General features: G+C 37.5%; 3 protein-coding genes and 1 pseudogene across 7 annotated transcripts; 3 read left to right on the top strand and 1 right to left on the bottom strand.

Annotated features, from left to right (window-relative positions):
* Positions 1–133: 133 nt before the first annotated feature.
* Positions 134–2,423, bottom strand: LOC122015895 (cytochrome P450 90B2-like). Its single transcript, XM_042572980.1, has 7 exons — positions 1,795–2,423; positions 1,580–1,732; positions 1,121–1,393; positions 960–1,052; positions 805–883; positions 586–692; positions 134–511 (listed from the first exon to the last, which is right to left on the bottom strand). Exons 1-7 carry the CDS (start codon positions 2,335–2,337, stop codon positions 293–295), a joined length of 1,467 nt encoding a protein of 488 aa, XP_042428914.1. The 5' UTR covers positions 2,338–2,423; the 3' UTR covers positions 134–292.
* A 4,009-nt stretch (positions 2,424–6,432) lies between these two features.
* Positions 6,433–13,024, top strand: LOC122016594 (cyclase-associated protein 1-like). The gene is made up of 11 exons (XM_042573948.1): positions 6,433–6,815; positions 7,752–7,920; positions 8,024–8,088; positions 9,100–9,400; positions 9,489–9,633; positions 9,762–9,871; positions 9,988–10,043; positions 10,158–10,214; positions 10,743–10,886; positions 12,592–12,772; positions 12,854–13,024. The coding sequence occupies exons 1-10, from the start codon at positions 6,537–6,539 to the stop codon at positions 12,676–12,678; spliced, it is 1,413 nt and encodes a 470-aa protein (XP_042429882.1). The 5' UTR covers positions 6,433–6,536; the 3' UTR covers positions 12,679–12,772; positions 12,854–13,024.
* Positions 13,025–15,096: 2,072 nt separating this feature from the next.
* LOC122017118 (10 kDa chaperonin, mitochondrial-like) lies at positions 15,097–20,311 on the top strand. Of its 5 annotated transcripts, none has more exons than XM_042574627.1 (7): positions 15,097–15,329; positions 16,648–16,787; positions 17,742–18,047; positions 18,312–18,414; positions 19,241–19,622; positions 19,687–19,768; positions 19,876–20,044. In XM_042574627.1, the coding sequence occupies exons 1-3, from the start codon at positions 15,225–15,227 to the stop codon at positions 17,788–17,790; spliced, it is 294 nt and encodes a 97-aa protein (XP_042430561.1). In that variant the 5' UTR covers positions 15,097–15,224; the 3' UTR covers positions 17,791–18,047; positions 18,312–18,414; positions 19,241–19,622; positions 19,687–19,768; positions 19,876–20,044. The 5 variants fall into 5 exon arrangements, with proteins under 5 accessions (XP_042430561.1, XP_042430560.1, XP_042430562.1 ...); XM_042574626.1 differs by having other exon boundaries at positions 19,871–20,044; XM_042574628.1 differs by lacking the exon at positions 19,241–19,622.
* A 935-nt stretch (positions 20,312–21,246) lies between these two features.
* On the top strand, positions 21,247–21,786 carry LOC122013465 (annotated as a pseudogene).
* The last annotated feature ends 1,159 nt before the right edge of the window (positions 21,787–22,945 follow it).

Genomic DNA, 22,945 nt, shown 5'->3' with positions numbered 1-22,945 from the left:
AATTTATAAGGCTGTAAAATTATTTTAAGCTCAAATATAATCGTTTATTTAATCATGTAGCCTTTGAATCATGTTTATATTATCGGAATTTTGAATATTATTCAAACAATTTCATAATTCTGAAAAGAAAAAATATTATGAGAAAAGTTAAATTCCAAAAAGTACAGTGAAACCATTACAATTCTTAATCACAGCAAAGTAATTAGCCATTTATCTTCCGTATGCATATAATTCATGTGGACTGTACATGTATCACTGACCTTCATTGAGCCCGAAGTGTTGATACCCAAAGTCAAACGTAGAGTACGGAGTGGACTTTGATTGTGAGCCCTCTTGGGAAGTCAAGGAAGGGGAAGGCAAAAGCTTGATCGGGCTCCGCCAGGTCCCACCGGAAACTGAGCACGAGGTGGTGGAGGAAGACAGCTAGCTCCAGCTTCGCAAGCTCAGACCCGGCGCACAGACGGGGGCCGCCGCCGTAGGCCATGAAGTTGCTGCCCGTCGTTTTGGCACTCTGCAAACGAATTGAGAGAGAAATCAACCACGGTCAATTTAAAGAGTTGACTTAAAAATATTCCGCTGACCCACCTGCCATCTCCAGGGGTCGAATTTGTGGGGGTCGTCGTACAGCGAAGCATCCAAGTGCACCGCCGCGAACACCGGGAGAATTTTCCAACCAGAGGGGATTTTGTACCCTTAATTTTTTTTATTTTTTATTTTTTGCATTTAGAAAAAAAAAAGTAATTAAATTGCAGTAAGAATTTTCTTTCTAGCGTGATTGGTAATTACTAAGGTGTGAGAGAGTACCTTTGTAGTGAACGTCTTGGAGAACCTTTCTATGCACAAACCTCACAACATTGCCGAGTCTCAGGGTCTCACTTATGACCTGAATCCAGAAGAAACGAACAGTCAGTCAACTATTGATTTGCAAAATTACTAGCAAGTCATATTTGAGAGCCTACGCATTGGGTGAACTCCATCTGCTTGTAGTCTTCCCAGTTCAATCTCGTCTCTCCTCTTTCCTTCTTCCTCAGTGCGATCTCCCTGTGCTCGTCCTAATTAAACACAATCATTGATTAAATTGATTTATTTGTTTATTAAGTTAAAACAAATAATTAACCACCCTTAGTTGATCAACGGCTTTGGGGCAGGCCTGCAGAAAATAAATGGCTAAGGCGAGGGCCATGGAGGAGGTTTCATGGCCGGCAAAGAGCAAGCTGAGCAGCAGATCAAGAATCTGGTCTTTGGACAGATTTGAGTGATTTAGAGCCCAACCCAGCAAATCTTCTTCTTCTTCTTCTTCTTCCCCCGCCTCCTTTTTACATTTATCAGTAGTATCTGCCATCATTCTCTCCTCCATTTTCTGCTCGATTACTCTCAGAATGTTTGACCGCGACTGCAATCATAAAAGAAAAGGTATTAAAATAATCTTCACAGTAGTGGATGGTGTTGGCAATCATTCGTGATAATGAACTGAGACATGCAGTCGGCTTTATGTTTATTTAAGCTCCGAAAACGATTCCACTTGATTCACTCATTAATTGCTATTATTAATTACGATTAGGGAGGAACCGAAGTAAACCTTCAAGGCTTTCCAATATGAAGTTCCGGGGAAATTTAGCGGAGCGGAAACCACTCCCTTCATGAACGTTATGTACTCCCGCCTCAGCTTCTCTGTCTCTGCTTCGTTCGGGCCCATGCTCATGATGTTCTTCGCCATCAAATTGAATGTAAACTGCAAGCAATCGGAGGTTATGTTGATGGGGAAATCAATTTGATTAAGTTGAGACTGCGTACCTTCTTGGCTTCTTCTTGGGCGGAGAAGGGGCGGTCCTCCGGCCACGACCGGAGGACGAGCAGGGTGTGGCGCTCCACCTCCGGAAGGAGCAGCGACCGGAGGCGGGCGTGGCTCATGAAGTTGAGGGAGATGGTGCGCATTTCGCGGTGCATGTCGCCGACCAGCACCAGCATGGACCACTTGCCGAGGATGCCGCCGATGCTGCGGGGGTAGCAGCACTCGAACAGCTTGCCTTCGTTTTGGAGGACGAACCGGTTCAGGCCGGCGTCGGCCGACACGACGGTGGGCTCACCGAACAGATTCATCGACCGGAAGATGGGCCCGTGGCGTGCGAGGCTGCGGGACATGAACCTGCCGACGGAGGTAGCCGGGTGCGGGGCGAGGTAGGCGAAGGTGTGGCCGACGAGGGGCCACCCGCCACCGACTGCGGGAGGGAGGGAAGTCGTCGTCCCGCGATGGGCTCTCCATTTCAGGAGGAGAAAGAGGAGAAAGAGGGGGAGGATGGGGAGGAAGAGGAGGAATTGGTGGCGATCGCTGGACATGGGAATTAGGGAGTGAGGAGTGAGGAATGGAAATCGAGTTCGAGTGTTGGGGTTGTGGGAATTATCAATATTGTGGAGATTTATTTGCAATTATTAATGATAATAATAAATAGGAATTGGCTGGAAAGCCCCACGGACGCCGGTCCCTTTATTGAGCATCTAGTTGAGACTTAGGGAGGATGGGCTATTTGGCTACAGTTGCAGGAGGGCTTTATATTTGATTTGGAAATATATCTATTTTTTAAATTTTACCTAACAATGGCAATAAAAATACCATTCACGATCATTTTTTTTGTTAGTAATAAATTAGTACTCAAATTCAAGGGCAATATATTTGATCTTTTGAATCAATACAACTGAGAATTGATAATTAATTAATTAATTAATTATTAGAAAACCTTAATTAAGGCACCATAGTTTTGGGATAAATATTAGTTTATATATTTTTTAATCTAAATATTTAACTCTTCAAGTCAACTAATTCGGAAAATGATCAATTTAGCTCCACATAAGTTTGTCATTGTTCGATAAAATAGAAATGATTGCAGAGGCCTATCCAAACAACTAGGATTCTTAGAATTATCATCAAAATAAAAGAAAATTTTTACAGTATTCTAGAGCTGAGATTTGCTTACTTGAGGGCAAATATTAATTCTTATATTATAGTAAAAGCACTCATCCTAAATACTCCTCACAATTTATTACCAAATTATATAAAACAAGTTTATAGTCTATCGTTAAATTATTAGTTCATATATAAACAATACGAACGTGGGTACACATTAAAAATATTATATAATAATTTAGGGGAACAAAAAAAGAGTATATTGTAGTTCAAAAGGATGACGCCGAGAGCAGCTGATATTGAAATGAGACCGAATATACAAACATTTTACGATGGTGACTTCTTTGTCTTAATTCATCCATTGTTAACTTGATAAGGATGGGTCAAGTAGACTAATTAAGAGAACGGCATGGCGACAAGCCGCCTGACGCATGGTACGTGTATGAACTAGCGTCTGCTAGCCTCAACAGCCATCACCAGTAATATTTACTTCGATCAATTACTTAGTTTTAGACTGATAGCTAAGATCATGGACAATGGACATGGCTAATTAATTATGTTTTGTTTGATTTTTAATCAAAACGATGAAGCTAATTAATTACTATTTATCAGCTAGTTTGGAAGGAAATTTAATATTAATTCGTCAAATGAATTTAACGAATCGAAGGTTAAAACTTAAAATCAGCGTGGCGGTTGTTTTGTTCAATTAGGACGTCGCTTTCCCCGTGTGAATAATGAAATCGGGACTAAAGACACGTTGCCGACTACCAACTCGTGAATGCGAACCACAAGTTGTGGATCATCATAAATCTATTGATTCCCCGGGCGGGCCCACGAAACTATGGCCGCACGTCGGGTCTTCTTCATGTTTGATTGGGGTTGTACCATCATGCCTTAATCAATTTTGTTTGGTGAATAAATCCACGTATAGTAAAATAGATTAATTGATCGGGCTTAATCAACTTTGGAATTTTTCACGTTGGACGAATTGAATTTAAGAAGATTTTTTATTAAAACAAAACAAAAAACAGAAGGACAAATCGAGTATTTTAATTACTTTATTATTTTTTAAAATCTTTTTTTGGACGCTAGCGCTGTGGGAGATCACAAGTGGCAACGTGTGCACGCCCCCCGATGGAACTAGTCTCTACGTGGCCGCACGTGCGCCAAAGTAATTTGACGCATACGTCTAAAAAGTCTCTGTTGGATATTAAAATTACGAAAATGAACTTTTTTTGTTTTTTGTTTTAAGTTTTCTTCGATGTGAAACCGGTGGACAGACGTACTTGTCATCGAGGCGTGTCTTATGTATACTCTGCCTCTCTTTAATTTGTCCATTATAAATGAAAATGACTGCCGGTATTTTGGGGTCAAACGTGATAAACAGGACCGAAATGTAAAAAATATATATATTTATGCATTTTAAATATACAAATTATTGATTCTCACAACTTGTCGACCATTAGGTCGTATTTTGAATAAACATCGAGCACATGCTTTAATCACAATTCATGGAAAACTAGAGCGCGCAGTACAAGGTAAGAGATTTTATATAGAAGCCATATATATACGCATGCAAATCGTTTCCTCAAATATTGATGAGAGTGGTATTGCGTATTCAAATAAAACACTGTCAGCTAATATAACTCGTGTTATTATTTTTTTTCCCCCTTTTGTAAAAAGAAAAAATTATCGGATTCCTTCGAGATCGATTGTCCCCGAATGTATTTATTTTTTATTTTATTTATAATAAGTATTTAATTTTTATGATCTAATTAATCGTTAATAAATATTTTCTATCAGGGTTGAGATAAACTGACGAAGTGCTGATGAGTCTTAACCAGACACTCAACATTATTATTATTATTATTAATAATTTAGATATTTAGTTATTTGATCCATTAAATTTAAAAATGACTGATCGACCAACATAAATAAATCGATAAACACTCATAGATGGCCATGTAAATCATTAGTATTCTTCTTTATACTGCCTTGAAGTTAAGATTTATTTTCCAAATATCAAAAAGATCTCATCATTATACCATTGTTGGGTGGATTTATGATGTACTTATGATTAACTAAGTAAGATATCATCGATTCTGTGACGATCGGCTTGGCCATGCGAAAGTTTCTTATCATTCACTAGGGTAAATTAGGAAACACTCGTGGAGGATGATCCAGAAACCTAGTATCCCTTGGTTGCACATTCCATTTGGAGAAAAAAAATTCTACAAATGTACCATAGCTATAACTTGAACCATAGGTATCTAGGTGACAACTGAACTGGACGTTCTTCCATTGCATCATAGCCCCAAGGGTTATGTATGAAAAAATGATTAACCAAGTCAGGTATCGTCAAACCTAGGGCGACCTATGCAAGTTTTTTACCGACCATCAGGGTAAATTAGGAAGCACACTCGTGGCGGACGGCCTAGAAGCCCAATATCCTTTGTTTGCGAGTCTCATTTGGAGGAAAAATTTCTACAAATATGCCGTAAAAATGATTAACTAGATCACGTATTGAAAACTTGGGTTGATCGGCCCGGTCTTACAGAAGTTTTCCACTAGCCACAAGCGTAAATCAGGAAGCGCTCGTCGGGGCGACCCAGGATCCTAACATCCATTAGCTGCGCGTCTCATTTAGAAGAAAATTCCTACAGATATGTCGTAGCTGAGAATCTAATCGTGGATGTCTGAATGACAACTAAACCACTGCAACATAGCCCAGAAACACACGAAATTACTCACCACTATACTCCAATGACTTAGTTGAGTACTTATGATAAATCCAGTTAGACCTAGTCCTAAGGGTGACTGACCCGATCCCACGGATTTTTCCACCAACTAACAGGGTAAATCGGGAAGCATTCGCGGCGGGCGGCCAAAAAACTCAGTATCTTTTGGTTGCGCGTCCCATTTAGAGAAAAAAATCTTATAAATATATCGTAAATACGGATTGAATCGTAGATACCTGGATGACAACCTAAATACCTTATCACTACACCATACCCCTAGGGTGCTAGGTTGAGTACTTATGATATCAAAAAAAGGTAGAATCCGTCAGTCCAACAGTCTTACACGATCGACTCCATAATTATATGTGAAAAAATAAATAGAAAAATTATAATTAATCAATACAAAGGAAGATTTTTTTGTACACGACTTTATCAAAATTCAAACTCTTATTCTATCCTAATTACTCTACTTGTACTAACTAATTCAACCTTCTCTCCTGGCGTAGGCTGAATACTTATGCATCGTGAGGTAAGTATTATCGATTGCAACCAACGAAATCAATTGATTGGATGATGCCCAACTCTGCCGTTTAAATCGGATCATTAAATTCCAATTATTTCATGAAGTTAAAAATATAATTAGTAAAATTTCCTGCACGTTCGATATCGGGTTCGGGCAAATCTTCGATGACCCGAAAAACTCGGGTCGAGTTCGGTCCAAGAAAGCCACGGCAACGAAACTCGTGCTCAAAGAAACCGTCTGCTTGCGAACCGGGAACCGCGAGCAGCGAGCTGACCGTCGCACTTCATTCGGATCGGCCAGGGGAAGCTCCGGCCTCGGCGGAAGCAACAAGGAGACAGAGGTCGATCGTTGGCTCAAACCCTAGGAAGCAAATATGGACGAAGAGCTAATGACGAGGCTGGAGGTAGCCGTGGCGCGGCTGGAGGCGCTTTCCGCCGAGCCACCCGCCCCCGCAGCCTCGTCCAGAAGCATTTGCCACGACGCTGCCATGGATACGTCCATCTCAGCGTTCGACGATCTCGTTTCGGATTCCTTGGGCCGGGTTTTGGAGGCTGCGGGTAAGATCGGCGGGGAGGTTCTCGACGCGACGAAAGTAATGGAGGAGGCGTTCTCGGTGCTTAAGCAGCTCATTGTCAAGTCCAAGCGCTGCCAGGTTGGTCTTCCTCCAGTCCCGTTTCTAGATCCTGAGTCCCGATCGCTTGCCATTTTCCGTTCACCTTTCTTCAAATTTTTTGATTTTCCGATAAAATGTGTGCAATGATATACTGTGAACAATTTTAATGAATATTAAACCAATTCAATGTGTGATTCTGCAGACAAATTTAATAACAGTGATTTGATAATTGAGTAATGAATGGATGATAGATGGAGTCAAATAATACATTTATGTTGGTTAAAAAAATCTCAAAAAACTGATTACATTTAAATCAAAATTTATTGTAAGGTTAATTGGCCCCACATACTTCCATTTGCTTCCCCCACCGCTGATCGAGAAACAGGTTGTATTCATTGAGGGAAGCTTATTAAGCACGGTTGCTGAAATGTAACAACGTATCAGACTATTTGTTTCGTTTTTTGTGAATTGTTTAAGACAATGTTCCTAACATTATTTCACACGATTGCAAATGTACATTTGCATTGATGACCTACAGTAAATTAGGTACGTCCAATGTTGATTAAAGAAGTTATTGACTGGTGTTTGTCTTACATCTGCTATGTTTTTCTGTTGCAAAAGGTTCTTGGCCACTCAGTTTTGCAGCTTGGAATGACTGGGAACATAAATTATAGTGTTATACATTTGGAAATCCTTTCCACATAGGAGCTAAAGTCATATTGTACCAATAGATTTTCATATCTGCATACAAAAATGCTATTTCTATCACCTTATTACCACATTTAGCTCCAAAACTTAATGCACTTAGCTGTCAAAATAACAGGTTCATTTCTTGCTAACTTCCGTAATTTGTTCACATTCCTTATTTTCAATTAGTTAGTTAAATATTTTTTCCTTGAGAAGCAGGTGATGTCTGTAATCTTTCTAGTTCCTTAATGTTTCTAGGGATCTTATAAATTCAGTTGATGCCTGCAGAATCCAGGTGTTGCTGGTACGGCAGAGTTTTTGAGGCCACTCAATAATGTGATTGCCAAAGCCAATTCCCTAACCGAAGGGAAACGATCTGAATATTTCAACCATTTAAAAGCAGTTGCTGATAGTTTAACAGCTCTGGTTTGGATAGGTTACACAGGAAAGGACTGTGGTTAGTATATTAGTAATCCTTCCCTCATCAGCATATTTACTAATTTATCAACAGATGATACTTGACTAATTTGCTTTCAATCCTCAAAAATGCCAACTTCTAGGCATGAGAATGCCAAGTGCACATTTAGAAGAAAGCTGGCAAATGGCTGAATTCTACAGCAATAAGGTAAGCACAGGGCTACTCTTTGTTATATATGTAGAAACCAGCGACATGGAATTTGTATATCAAGAATCAGGGATTCATTTATTACAATGTTTTTTTTTTCAGTTTATGGTTAAAATGGATAGTTGAAGATTGTTTGGAAGGGGATGGAAAATTTCTTTGACTAAGTCATAAGCTAAAGCAGTCAGATTTGGGCATCAGGCTTTTCTATATTAAAAAAAATGGACAATAGAAGTTCTACATTCATTGTGTATATCTTTATTATTTTTAAGTATCTACTATGATTGGGAAGTATTTCGGTTTGCTTCATAATATCTATCACTTCCTATTATATGGAATCAGTACTCATGCTATGTAGAGATGTGGTTGTTAATAGTCAAATTAGTAGCTTGATCTCCATAATCTGTTGAAATCCCAATATTTGACAATCAAAGTAGATTTTAGTGAAATGACAAAGGTGCCCATTAACTGTTATACCTTTTGCAAATAGAAAAATAGACAACCATTTGTTCCTATAGATCCTATGCGTGAGAACATCCAATGGACTCACCAACTTATCACACTCTGCCTTAGCTTTTGTATGCCATAACAGTCCTAAGGGGAGCAGGCAATTATGCGTGACTAATAGACCTAGCCACTTTCAATGAATTCTTTATCCCATATCTGTCTAAATCCAGTATGTTAAAGTCTGCAAAAAGAGTTCTCTGAAGTCCAAACATTAAATTAATTTAATAGTCATACTTTTATATTTTTTTGTTAGTTCGTATCCTACTTCAACTTCATCAATTCCTAGAATATAAGGCTATAATTTAACACATGCTTCCATATATTAGTCTACAATTTATAAATTTAACAAATACAGTACTACAAATTTCTTAGTTTTTTTTTTGAGAAGGAAATTTCTTTGCTTTTAGTAATTTATCAAACTACAATCATTTTGGCATTAGCTATTTATCTCTATTCATCAATTTCTTTATTTTACAGTGAAATAATATCCCTTTTTTGAATATTTAGATTCTTGTGGAATATAAGAATAAGGAACCAGAACATATAAATTGGGCAAAGTCAATGAAGGAATTGTATTTCCCTGGCTTGTGTGACTATGTAAAGAACTTCTACCCCCTGGGTCCTGCTTGGGGCATAGCTGTGTCAACATTGCCGTCATCTTCTTCAAGCACCCCTACATCAAGCACCCCTGGTGCACCACCACCACCAAAAGCTCCTATTATTTCCGCAGAAACTGTACAATCACGTCCTAGAGAAGGAATGTCTGCTGTCTTCGAAGAAATCAATTCAGGAAAATCAGTAACTGCAGGTCCATTGTTTAAACTCTCAGTCTTTTGCCTCCTTTTTTCTTAACCTAGTGATAGTCAGAGGTATTGATTTTGTTCCCTATTTCATAGGCTTGAGAAAAGTTACAGATGATATGAAGACTAAAAACCGTGTTGATAGAAGTGGTGCAGTAGCCTCAGCTGAAAAAGGTGGTTGTGCCAGTTCTTTTACAAACACCAAAGTGCCCCCCAAGTTGGAGCTCCAAATGGGACGCAAGTGAGGCTACCTTCAACTTCCTAAAATTCTCATGTCTTTAATAGCTTTACCAGTGTTGAATTTCTCTGTCTTTCTATGCTCAACGTTTTTTTGTTGGAAATTATTGTATAAAACTATACTTTGGGCAGATGGGCAGTTGAAAATCACATTGGAAATAAGAACTTGATTATTGAAGACTGTGACACAAAGCAGTCTGTATACATATACGGGTGCAAGGATTCAGTATTACAAGTCAAAGGCAATTCTTCATTTTTATCTTCAGTTTTGGTGTAATTTGCAATATTTATACATGCAGAAATATAACAGTGTCCTTTTATATTTATTTATTTATTTGCACCTGATTGTGTTATGCAGGAAAAGTGAATAACATAACTGTTGATAAATGCACTAAAATGGGGGTCCTGTTCATGGTTAGTGAAAAATATTCTTGTGCCTGGACTGATTGACTTCACCAATCAGCTTGTATCAGTACAATAATGGAGAAATGGTGTTTTCATTTTTTTTGATTCATGTTTGTCATTTAGGAGGTTGTAGCTGCTTTTGAAATCGTAAACTGCAATGGTGTTGAAGTGCAATGTCAGGTATGACAGTATCTCTTGTGTAGCAAAGTGAGGTATTTCTTTTTTCAGATTTCCAGAAGTAAAATTGTATTGAATTGGAATTAGTTCTGGAAAATTGTAGGTTGGATCAAAATAGTCAGATGGAGCATTTGAAATTGAAGGATTCATCAGACATAAATAAAACCATGTAAAATGAAAACTCAACTGAATAAAAATAACAAACAGAAAATAAGGAACTAAAGCATAACATCTATGTTCTAGCTTGAAGAGTGTTGGATAAGCTTATTATTTTATCATACATGTTTCTAGATTAGAGGTGTACATTCATCTTTTCTGAGGGGTTATATCCAATATAATGTCGTAGACTCGTGCATAATATTCCATCATTGATTGCCTGTATATTTTGGTAAACACAACAGCATACCCACATATATGCTGGAAGCCAATTGAGTAGACTTCTTAATTATGCATGACTGTGCTTATGTTTAGTTTTCTAATTTACTAGGGTTGATACCTTGTTGCTTTTCTGAACAATGCTCGTGTATCCAGAGTTGTGCACCAACTATATCGATAGACAATACTTCTGGCTGCCAATTATATCTGAGCAATGATTCACTTGGGGCTTCTATAACTACTGCTAAGTCAAGTGATATTAATGTGTTGGTCCCAGATGCAGGTCCTAATAGTGACTGGGTAAGTTTCTTTGTTTTCTTGATGTTCGAGTTATTTTAATGTAAGGAGAAACACATTATCTTTTGCCCTAGTTTACTACCTTTTTCTATGTTGAATTTTGGTTGTAAGTTTGAAAATCGAACTTCAATACAATTTCAAGCAACAAAATTTTGTTGGTTTGAACATAACTGTATAGTATCTTTCATCTAAATTTTATAAATAACTAAGACGTCTCAGGTAAAAAACATATTGGTCATATTATGTTTTCCCTGTATGACAGTATTTCACTTTTCTTCAGTAAGGGTGTGTTTTTAACTTGGTTATAGTTGTTGTCAGTGGGAGTTCAGTGAAGAATCACAATTTTTGTTCAATTCTTATTCCATTCTGTGTTAGATATTTATTTGAGATCTTACCTAGCAAAGTTGTGCCTATATTAGCATGATAATAGTTCTTGTCTTAGGTCATTCATTTAGTTCATAGGTTGTATCTAAGTCATCACCCTCACTGGCATAATTCACACAAATACAGTAATCATGACAAGTCTTAAAATCAATAGCCATTTACAATGTAAAAAATTACTCTGCCGTATAATTTTGTTTCATAATTTGATATTAGTGTACTTCTCATGTGTTCTAACTTGTATACGTGCTTTGGGTATATGTTTTAGCTCAATGTTGATCCCAGCTAAGTTTTGTTTACAGGTTAAGTTTCTCAATCCCTCTATATTTAGTATGTCTATGTAATATACAAGTATGTGCACTGAAATATAGGCTATGTTTGGTTAGGATAATGTAATCAAGCTTATAATGTAATTAAGCTTGGAATGTAATTGGTTGTTGGCTTTGTAATTCAGATTATAAAATTTTATTACCTTTTTGTAATTCAGATTACATTACATTATACTTTTAAAATTGTACCAAATAAAGTAATCAATCTTGTAACGTAATCAAAATTACATTACAAGGCCGATTACCCCTCACCAAACATAGCGATAGTTTCCTAGCAGGATATGAATACTTTGATGCTAATTGTGTAGAATGATATAACTCATACATGGAAGTTTTAGTGGGTGGTGCCCGACACAGCAATGAGAGCTAGACTAGGCATGAACTATCCCATTTTCATAAGCCTAAACGATCCAACCCCCAACCTAGCTTGAAGCAATGACCCTCAGGTGTCATGTTGGGCCTAGCTCAGCCCAAGTCTACCAAGCCCATTTTCTTTAAAAAAATATTTTTAAAAAATAATTAAAAATCTAAAATAACCACCATTAAATATGATATTTTATTAAATAATATTTTTTTTATAAAAAATATAATATTAATAATTGATATCTTGGCCGTGCACAGGCTGATCCTATGCTGGATGGGGCATGGCACGGGCTTCCAACCTCTGTGCCTAGTACAAACCAACATCATGGGTCGGACATAGTCTGACATGATGCATTTCCTTTAGACTGTGGTGTGACCTATAGCGTTCCATGTTGAGCTGGACCATGGGTAGGCTTAGGGCCGATCAGTTTGACACCTCTATATATAATTAGATGAAGCATTTCATCTGCAAATGCAGCTGCAAATCACTTTTGAAACCTATCAAAAGCAGATAAATGAGATTGCAAACAATTTGTAATTGATTTTTAGCACACACAATAGTACTGTTATCATATAGTCTGGCTTGAGCAATGTGTTTTGTACGTGTATTTCAAATATTTTCCTTATGATTGTAGGTAGAGCATCCCTTGCCACAGCAGTTTATCCACACTTACAAAGATGGCCAGTTCACAACATCACCACTCTCTCATTCTGGAGCATGAACATCTTTTACAACAATTTTTGTTGTTGCCTTTGGAAGCATTCAAATTTAGCTGAGAAATCTTAAGATTATATCGTCTTTGACACCATTTTATAGTAAGTTAATCTTTAGTCACATCTTAAACTTGTATTCTGTCTCATTATTGCAGTCACTACCATCTAATTTTTTTTTCCCAGGGGTTTAGGTTTATGTTCCGTCTGCTCCTCCGATGCTACTTAAACTACATTGAGTGAGTTTTGAATTGTTACAAATCACACACGTTCTGCATTGATGGTTGATGAAGGATATATCGTTTTGTTTATGATTATTGTTAATTTCGCTCCATTACTGCTGGTGAAAGAACAATTTTCCTATATGTCTCATGAAAACTACTGTTAATTAGAATTTCTCTGCTCTTCTCTTTCCTTTTGGCGTTGCATTGTTCCGAATTATGGTTGAATCATATATCATTCTCATGCGGTGCAGAAGTATGGAGGAAATTGGAAGATTTTGGTACTTGGATTTTTTTATTCGATTGTTTGTATGCTTTTCGAACCTACTTGCTCCAAACGAATTCATTAACATATACAAGGTAAACTATTATTTCAAAAATCATGTGGCAAACTGAAAGCTCGTAAAATGATTTTTGTTTCTCAATTATGGAGGATAATAAATTGGTAAGATAAGGCTTACAGTAATTCTGGAAAGTAAGGGTTGAAAAATACTTTTAAAAAATAGAGATAAATATAGTGATCAGTAGTCTCCCACAATTTTTTAGTTTACTATTATTTTTTACTTTTAAAATTATACTTTTTAAACTTTCATAAATTGAAAAATTGTTGAGATCCCAAAGTGTCGCTTTGTCATCACGCGGCGTTGTGCGCCTCATAGGATGGTAAATAAGCTGAGTTAGATGCTATGATGTTATGATGTTTAAAGTTTATTTGATAAGTTAATTGAATAGAGTCTAAAATAATCAATTTATTAAAATAATTGATTAAGTTTGGTTTAATTGTTTTTTTTTTAACTTAATGTTATTTGAGGTTGATTTATTTAGATGTTATCTAATTTTTAATTTAAATTTGTTTGATTATTTAAAATTTTTAAAATTTTAAATTTCTTTAATTAGTTATGAAATTGATAATATAAATTTATTTATTTATTTTAAATTTTTTTAATTTATTTAGTAAATGAATTTTGTTATTTATAAATAGATTCACGAACATTGTTCATAAATATTAATGTGGTGATAGGAGGAGGTCCACCTGACATGAGGTCAACCGTCAGGGTGGAGGTCAAAGTCAAGATGGTCAATGCCCAAGTGTCAAAAGGTTGAACGGAGGATAAATGTAACGATCGCTTGAGATAGGTAGGTCTCGATCGACGGTAAATAGGTCCAAGCGGACAATCCTTCCGACTCAGGAGGATACCATAGGTAGGCGCTCAAGTCATTATTAAGACGCTGAGGGAAATCGGATATGTAGTCCGAACGGAGGAAGGTAGGTTACTACATAGACCGCACTGAAGGACAATTAGAGTTGGTAGAGCTGAGTCCTCACGGCCAAGCGGCTACTCGCTTGGCCGAGTAGCGGGACCTAACCGTGGGCAGAGCGCAGTCCTGGCCGAGTGGCTGATCCGCTCGACCAAGCAGTAGGACTGTGGTCCTCGTAACATTCTTTCATAGGACATAGTGGAGGACGTGGCCTCGAACATGTTGGAGAACGTGGCCACGGTCATGTTGGAGAATGTGGCTACGAACATATAGGAGAACGTGTTTATGCCTCGAGGAGCGTGTACGTCACCCACCATGACTCTATATAAAGGGGATCTAACACCGATGGAGATACGCGTGATTTAATGTTTGTGCATAATTTTACTATTGTTCCACTTCTTTTCCGTATTTCGATGACTGACTTGAGCATAGGAGGATCAACGTTGAGGAACCCTTCCTCGGCTTAGTACTAACGTCGTTTGTTTTGCAGAGTGAAGCGGAACCCACATCCGATCAGCGAAACCGTCACCTCCCTAACTTTCCACTCACCCGCTTTTGAAGAAGATCAAATATTATTCACAAATATTGTTTATGAATATTATTCACGAATATTATTTGCGAACATTGTTTACCCATATTATTTATGAACGTTAACGAATTGAAGAGATATATGTTCAAATTTATTTATTTAATTAAATGAATTGTTAAAATTTATTTATTTAATTGATCTCATGTATATTAAATTAATATAAATAAACTCTTATCAAGTTGAATACCAAATTTATTTACCCATATTTGATTCATTTATTTATTGCCCTATGCGTCTGGTTCTAACTGTTAAACAGAAGGCATAGGGCTCAAATAAAAAATGTATAATTTCGCATAAAATAAAGATTCAATCTTAAGTAAAATTTGAATCTTTTGGGAACATATTTGTAAATGTCCTAGCGAGAAAGAAGAACCAGTAGAGAGATCCAGAACCTTCTTAAACCCTAAACCCCTCTGCTGGCTGGAGCAGGTCCTGCCATTAAATTTCAAGTCATCGTTGTCGTCCTGCTTTCAACTTCCCTTCTTCAATGGCGAAGCGTTTGATTCCTTCCCTCAACCGCATCCTCGTGGAGAAGATCGTTCCACCTTCCAAGACCAGCGCTGGAATCCTCCTTCCGGAAAAGACAACCAAGGTGAGCAAAATCTTCCAAGTCAATCGGGCCTTCTTTTTTTTCTAGTCATATTCTTGTCCGTCTATTCATTTCTTCTTATCTATTTTTTCTGCAACGTATTGGCCTTTTCTTCACCCTTTTTCTGGGTGGAAAGAGCGAGGCGTTTATCACTCGCTATTCTAACCCGGCGAGTACTTTTTTTGTTGGCAGTGAATGTAAAATGACTTCTTTTTCCATAACTGCGGTTTTGAAAATATCAATCCATGTTGTCAGATTGATATTTATCTCAGACGACATTCCACTTTATTATTTATCGATGTAAAATCTTCCTGCCTTTGGTCCGAGAAAAATAATTGCATAAGTTGTCTACGAAGTCAAACATGTGTGGATACCCTGGTCATCGTGATTTTATCATTTTCTATGACCTTTGAGTTTCCAATGTGATTCATTAGTCTTAAAATGAGTTTTAAGATACATAACTATTGATGCATTACTTAATTGTTTCTTCTAAAGGTCCATTTTTTGGTAATAAATTTGTGTTTGGATTATACATTTGAGAGTTAGATAATAAGAAACATTTACAGCTCTTAATAAAAGTAGTGTGGGAATGTTATAACAGGAACCAATCATATATAGCGCAACTGATAATAACTATTGTGACAAGGTGGGAGATACTAGCGAGTGTTGTACTCTTGTTTAGAGGGAGTTGATTATAGCTTTTGGAAGTGTTAATCTCATATTTGTTATCATTAGGCAATTGCATTGGTTACTAGGTCAAATGAAATATCTTTATTTTGAATCTTGATCTTGGCAGCCAATGACTGCTCAGATTATCCAGTTGGCAATAATGAATCCACCTAAAGTTTAGAAACTAAAACAATTCAAAATCTCTTTCTGGATAGATACTCTAAATGTATAACTTTTCCCCCTGAAAATGCAACTGAGAAATTGGAGCTTGATTAAGTATTTAATAAAAAGAAGTGTATGAAAATTGCACTTGGATAGCAAGCGTTATGAAAAACTGTGACCAGATGAATTGTGCTGGATGAAGGTTTGGGTGGAAAACTAATTTAACACTTCCAGAGAGGAAAAACAGAAATAAGGAAGTGAGTTTGGAACCATTTAGCTTTCTTTGGGGTCTTTATATTGCCGTCTTTGGTATCCTTTATAACTGCAATTTACAATTCATTTATTCTTTTAACCTAATGAAGATGATATTTAGTTCACTATATAAGATGTGTAACACTTTTGTGCATAATGCAGTTTGTGCTGATGCACTTGTCTGTCAGTTTTAAATTAGTAGTTATCGTTCGTATTAATCTTATATAGTTTTTCATAGCTCAACTCTGGTAAAGTGGTGGCAGTGGGTCCTGGTTTACATGATAGCAATGGCAATCATATCCCTGTCTCTGTGAAGGAAGGAGACACGGTTCTACTGCCTGAATATGGTGGTACTGAAGTGAAACTTGGTGACAAAGAGTATGTTAAATTCTCTTGTTTGTTTTATTCTTTGTTATCAGGTATGTTTAATGTGATTATTGTTTGTTACATCAAGCATAGCTTTAGAACTGGTTCCTGTATTCCCCGCCCTTGTGACCAAAAATTAGATTGCCCTTGTCGTGACCTTCAGTTGTTGAATTCAGTTTGAGGCTACTGATCACAAACTTATGTTAAGCTTTCCATCACTATGTATCTCATAAGGCGATGCATGGTGACGTTCAAATTTGATGTTCAACAGTTGAATTTGATTGCATTTCAATCATGTCAAGTCTGATCAACAGGTGGAGCTAAGATAATCTGAGGGACCAATATTTTGATTATGATGAGAAACAAACTTAGTACTTGTCTTTATTAGACACTGCTACTGTTACATGTTTATTGTGTTCGACGAGCAAGAACTTGTAATGAATGGATTTGTGCAATTTATGTGCTCGTCAAAAAGTCAACTTGAATTTCCCTTCAACCACAAGGCTTAGGCTTAATCAAGGTTGAATATATCGTCTAAACAGATGTGTAAAATCTACTATAATCTAGAATACCCAATTTAAACTGCCAGCATCATCAGTGAAACATGCTAATTTATTGCTGTAATATTAGTTTTGGGTGTCTAAATATTCTGCTGGAGCAGAATCAATTTTTTCTTCAATAGTGTTGATGTACCGAAGCTTACCTTCAAATTTCTCTCCATTTCCTTTTCAAACATTGTTTATTACAAATCACGTTTCTCTTTATTTAATGGACTCTGTTTTCCTTGTATTGTTATATGCTAAGTTATCATTACAATTGTCAAAGTGCTTGATAGGTTCTTTAAAGTCTCAAAACCAAATACCAAACTCTCATACGTTTGGTTTGGTGATCAGCCCTTCGAATTGGTCTTAAAGCAATATTACTCCGGCAAATATGGTGCTAATGTCCATCATGCTTGTGTTTCAGGTATCATGTTTACCGGGATGATGACGTACTTGGGACCATTCAAGACTGACACAGTCGTTTGATTTGATGTTTTGGGAGTGGTTTAAAAGTTGAATGTTAAGTCTTTCCTCGGAGCTACTAGTTGTATGGTTGAGTTTTGAGTTTGGAAACGTTTGGGTTGGCAATAATTAGGGACTTGAAAAAACTCAATATTATCTAAGATGACTTCCATTTTCAAACTGTCATGGCTTGGCCCTTGGTAGAGAACTCATTTCCGTGCGCAATTACTGACGGGAACTTTAACTCATGCAGTTTTAGCCGAGCCTGGTAATCTCGTCTTCAAATCTTTAATATTGCCGCTCCTCTTTCATCGAATGCCCTGGTTTAATCTCTCTTTATTAAAATATCTTTATCTGTTTTTTAAAATAACAAAAAGTTAAAAATTGATTGTGATAAAATTTTTAAAAAAAGATCGATAGATAGAAGAATTATACAATATACTTCCACACCAAATTAAAGGGAAAAAATAATACATTGTTTTTATTCTAAAATTTGTCGTAAGTTTACTATCCTTTGTTTTTGTCCCATCAGGGCCGATGATTACTGGGTATCTTGTCCACCTTTGGCATGGTTTGGACGGTAAATCTACATCTTGTGGGTATAGTCGAATGGATACTCGGATAAGCCATCAAAGGTATGGTTTAATTTTCGGTAAGTATAAATATTACTTTAGATTATATTGTATTCTGATCTAAGAAGGCTGCTCGATTAAAAGATATTCAAGTCTTCATAATTGTTAACATTGATTGATGAGGCAATGTCATAGTGCTTGTCCTAATCAAACTGGACGTTGATCCAGCTATCCTCGTGTGAGTAAGTGGATGAAATTTCTAGAGGTTAGATTAAGATTTTCTTAAAGAGAGATGGATAGATTCGTCCTTTTCAGAGAAATTTATTAATAATATCACTTAAAAGTGGGAGAAGTCGTTATCTTTTTAAGCCTATACGAAAGAAGATAGCTTTAAATAAGCCAATAATCCCATGAGCACTGTTTTAAAAAGCCCTTGCTTGGCCACATACACAACCTCTTAGGTGAATCTTGAAGGGTGCCACATACCAACCTCATACGATATGACATTTGTGGTTTGCATGTATAAATACAAAACCTTACTCGATAGCTTCTAATTTGTAATAAAGACAAATAATTCCTTTCGTTAGATGGACAATAATTACTGATCATACTATAAAGTACATAAAATGCATGGTTTGAGCAACTATTTACCAACAGCTTGAACCAAATAAATCAAAACTATTTTTTTTTTCAAAAAAAAAATGATGACTTTCCTCTAATTCGAATATAATTGAAGTATAAATTATACACACTAAAATATTCATCTCTGGAAAGGAATCATTTCTCTTCGTGTAGGCAATTGTCATGAAACTATAGTAAGTTGGATGGTTTGTCTCTTTAGTTGAAAACTCTTTGGCATGCTGCATGCATGCATCCAAACATTTAACAGGTCGAAGCTGTTGGAGAGTCATAGTCATTGTTAGGAGAAGGTTCTGTGTCGTCCAGTGCATGGTTATCAAAAGGTCCCACAAGAGGATGTAAAGAAAGACCCATTGCACATTCATATATAAAACTATAGGAGATAAAGAATCGCAATGAAGTAAGCAAGGAATGGTGATAATTATCGAATCCTAAGAATTTACCAGTAAGAGTAGGGACTGGCGAGCAACTGTTCTAATTTGAAAGGGGCAGGTTGAAAAGCCATCAACGCGCGAGAGAACACATATTTTAAGAGAGTTAGTATAGATGCGAGTCGGCAGTATCTGCAATTCCTCTTTCCTTATCCAGTGCATCACCGAGCTAGTCTGTGATCTCTCATGATGGCAGAAAAAGTGAGTTTCTTCTTCTCCTCCTGCTTCTTCGTTGAATTTGGTTTGATCATATACGTTATTGCAGATGTGGAAGTTGGTAATGGAAGTCGATCTTGATTGCCACCTGTGCTCGAAGAAAATAAAGAGGACCATCTGCAAGCTGCAAGGTAGTACTGTGATCACTGGTAACTATTATTGCGTTAAGTGAATCAATGACGGTTCTCATCTGTTTTCTTAATTTCTAAATTCTGAAACGTGGTTTGGTAAAGAAAAGGTGAAGATCTTGAGGATATCCTACGACCAGAAGAATGGTATCGTGACCATCGCCGGCCGATTCGATCCAGAGAGGGTCTCTAAGAAGCTGAAAGACGAGGCCGGCAAGGTGATCAAGTCCATCAAAGTTGAAGAAGAGAAAGAAAAGAAGCCGAAAGAGAAGAAGGAAGGGAAGGTGGCCGATATGAATGTGCCTGAGTTTAACCTCCGCGATCGGATTCGAGGGACGTTTACAGAGCTTCCGGGAACTTTCGGCGAGTCCCGTGGAAGCAACTACTGGTTTTGTTGTTGATGGAGGGCATGCTTGTCTCAATTAACCGGAGACGGCATTTATGTACAAGAAAATCCAGTAGGGCATCTGCTCAAATCTCATTTCTGTTTTAAGCTTTTATGTGAGTTAATTTCCATCATCTTCTAGTCAAATTATTTCGAGAACACTTCGGCCATGAGCGTTGAAAACCATTGCAAATAATTTTCCGCAACTTCAAAAGTAGTTCATCAGCCACATGGTCCAATCGCTTCATCGACCACCAAACAGTCCCAATGACATAGCTAAGGTGGTAAGTAGATAGAAGTTTCTCACTTGAGGTCAAGAGATTGAACCTGGGGATTGACAAAATGTAAATCCCTGCGTTTCCTATAACTCATCCCCATCAACTTGTCTTCTCAGTCACTGATTAATTTTTTCGTATTGATCTTGAGACGGATTGACAGAGACATGGGGGCGAATGCTTTACCTTTTTGCCACTTCGTCGACCACCAAATAAAATAAAACAAAACAAACCAAATGGATGGAAGAGGCGCAATAAATATACACATATCTACAAACACCACTCAAATTTAATCAGCTAACAAATTAATTAATCAACTGTAAGTAGAAGAATAGGAAGCGGACGACGAAGAATGGGAGAGCTACAATAAACCTTATTTAGAGGGAGATACTAGCGAGTGTTGTATTCTTGTGACAAGGTGGGAGATACTAGCGAGTGTTGTATTCTGGTGACAAGGTGGGAGATACTAGCGAGTGTTGTACTCTTGTTTAGAGGGAATTGATTATATTCGTTATCATTAGGCAATTGCATTGGTTACTTGGTCAAATTAAATATCTTTATTTTGAATCTTGATCTTGGCAGCCAATGAGATCTCAGATTATCCAGTTGGCGATAATGAATCCACCTAAAGTTTAGAAACTAAAACAATAAAACAATTCAAAATCTCTTTCTGGATAGATACTCTAAATATATAACTTTTCCCCCTGAAAATGCAACTGATAAATTGGAGCTTGATTAAGTATTTAATAAAAAGAAGTGTATGAAAATTGCACTTGGGTAGCAAGCGTTAGGAAAAATTGTGAACAGATGAATTGTGCTGGATGAAGGTTTGGGTGGAAAGGTAATTTAACACTTCCAGAGAGGAAAAACAGAAATAAGGAAGTGAGTTTGGAACCATTTAGCTTTCTTTGGGATCTTTATATTGCCTTCTTTGGCATCTTTTACAATTCATTTATTCTTTTAACCTAATGAAGATGATATTCAGTTCACTATATAAGGTGTGTAACACTTTTGTGAATAATGCAGTTTGTGCTGATGCACTTGTCTGTCATTTTTAAATTAGTTGTTATCGTTTGTATTAATCTTATATATTTTTTAATAGCTCAACTCTGGTAAAGTGGTGGCAGTGGGTCTTGGTTTACATGATAGCAACGGCAATCGTATCCCTGTCTCTGTGAAGGAAGGAGACACGGTTCTACTGCCTGAATATGGTGGTACCTAAGTGAAACTTGGTGACAAAGAGTGTTAAATTCTCGTTTGTTTTATTCTTTGTTATCAGGTATGTTTAATGTGATTATTGTTTATTACGTCAAACATAGCTTTAGAACTGATTCTTGTATTCCCCGTCCTGGTGACCAAAAATTAGATTGCCCTTGTCGTGACCTTGAATTCAGTTTGAGGCTACTGATCACAAACTTATGCTAAGCTTCCCATCACTATGTATATCATAAGGCGATCCATGGTGATGTTCAACTGTTGTATTTGATTGCATTTCAATCATGTCAAGTCTGATCAGCAGGTGGAGCTAAGATAATCTGAGGGTCAGCGGCACTAGTCTAATCTCCCTGTCTCGTCTAATCGCTCAGAATGTGGCTATTCAATCAAGTGGACCTTGGCAGGAAGCAGCAGTACGCCTATTGTGGAAGGTCAGTTCGTCAGCAAGGAAGGTCGGAGGCCTATTCACCAGAGCTTGTACTCCTCTCGACGGCACCGGTCTTCGGGAAGCACCCGGTTCCGGCTGAGTTCCACCAATGGACACCCCAATCAGCTGATCTACGACCACCCTAGTGTTGCGTCAGTATGCGTATTGGTTGATCTCTTGAAGGATATGCCCTCTCGCTTATGGCTCGAGCACTTTTTGTTTTTCGTCTCCCCTTAGTCCCTTCGTTTCACTAACTCGGACCTCCGCACCAAGAGTTTCTTGGTCTCTCTCCAATATTTTGATTATGATGAGAAACAAATTTAGTACTCGTCTTTATTGGACACGCTCTTGTTACATGTTTACTATGTTTGACGAGCAAGAACATGTAAGGGAACCAATGGTATTTGAGTTGTACACACATCCAGATACGCACACGGAGTGTTAGAGATCAAAAATTAGGGAAGGGGTCCTTGACACAGGCCTTCCGACACTCAAGTCAAATCCGTTTTCTGAGAGGCAATGTACTTAAGAAAGAAAAAGAAACTGCTGAAGATGCGTATGGATGTACGCGTACCTGGCCAATGAAGAGGTCCCCCTTTTTATATGATTCTGTTTGCCTTTTGAACCTGCGCGCTGCCAGAGAATGTCGGGTATCAGGGATTGTCGAGTGAGGGAAAATGCTCGACGACCTCCCATTGGCAGGAGGAAAGTTCCACTCTTAGTGTGTGGCATAATTCTGGAATATTTTCTGACTCACAACAGTTATTCTCTGACAGGAAGTTACGATTCTTTGACACTGTTATCGTTTAGTGTTGTCGACTCTGCCAATGAAGACAGTGTTCAGAACCCGACCGAGTGGTCATTGGTCGCGAGAGCCC

The sequence above is a fragment of the Zingiber officinale genome, chromosome 8B (genome assembly GCF_018446385.1).
Source record: "Zingiber officinale cultivar Zhangliang chromosome 8B, Zo_v1.1, whole genome shotgun sequence".
NCBI classification, from domain to species: domain Eukaryota; kingdom Viridiplantae; phylum Streptophyta; class Magnoliopsida; order Zingiberales; family Zingiberaceae; genus Zingiber; species Zingiber officinale.
This window is presented reverse-complemented; position numbering and strand designations above follow the sequence as displayed.

Bases quoted from the DNA above. Each gene is read 5' to 3' on its own strand.
- LOC122015895 (XM_042572980.1), bottom strand. From the start codon at position 2,337: ATGTCCAGCGATCGCCACCAATTCCTCCTCTTCCTCCCCATCCTCCCC. The intron at 693-804 runs GTACTCTCTCAC...AAAAAAATTAAG, and splicing joins CCAAGACGTTCACTACAAAG to GGTACAAAATCCCCTCTGGT. The intron at 512-585 runs GTGGGTCAGCGG...ATTCGTTTGCAG, and splicing joins TCGACCCCTGGAGATGGCAG to AGTGCCAAAACGACGGGCAG.
- LOC122016594 (XM_042573948.1), top strand. From the start codon at position 6,537: ATGGACGAAGAGCTAATGACGAGGCTGGAGGTAGCCGTGGCGCGGCTG. The intron at 6,816-7,751 runs GTTGGTCTTCCT...TGATGCCTGCAG, and splicing joins TCAAGTCCAAGCGCTGCCAG to AATCCAGGTGTTGCTGGTAC. The intron at 9,401-9,488 runs GTCCATTGTTTA...CCTATTTCATAG, and splicing joins AGGAAAATCAGTAACTGCAG to GCTTGAGAAAAGTTACAGAT.
- LOC122017118 (XM_042574623.1), top strand. The intron at 19,769-19,870 runs GTAGTACTGTGA...GGTTTGGTAAAG, and splicing joins GACCATCTGCAAGCTGCAAG to AAAAGGTGAAGATCTTGAGG.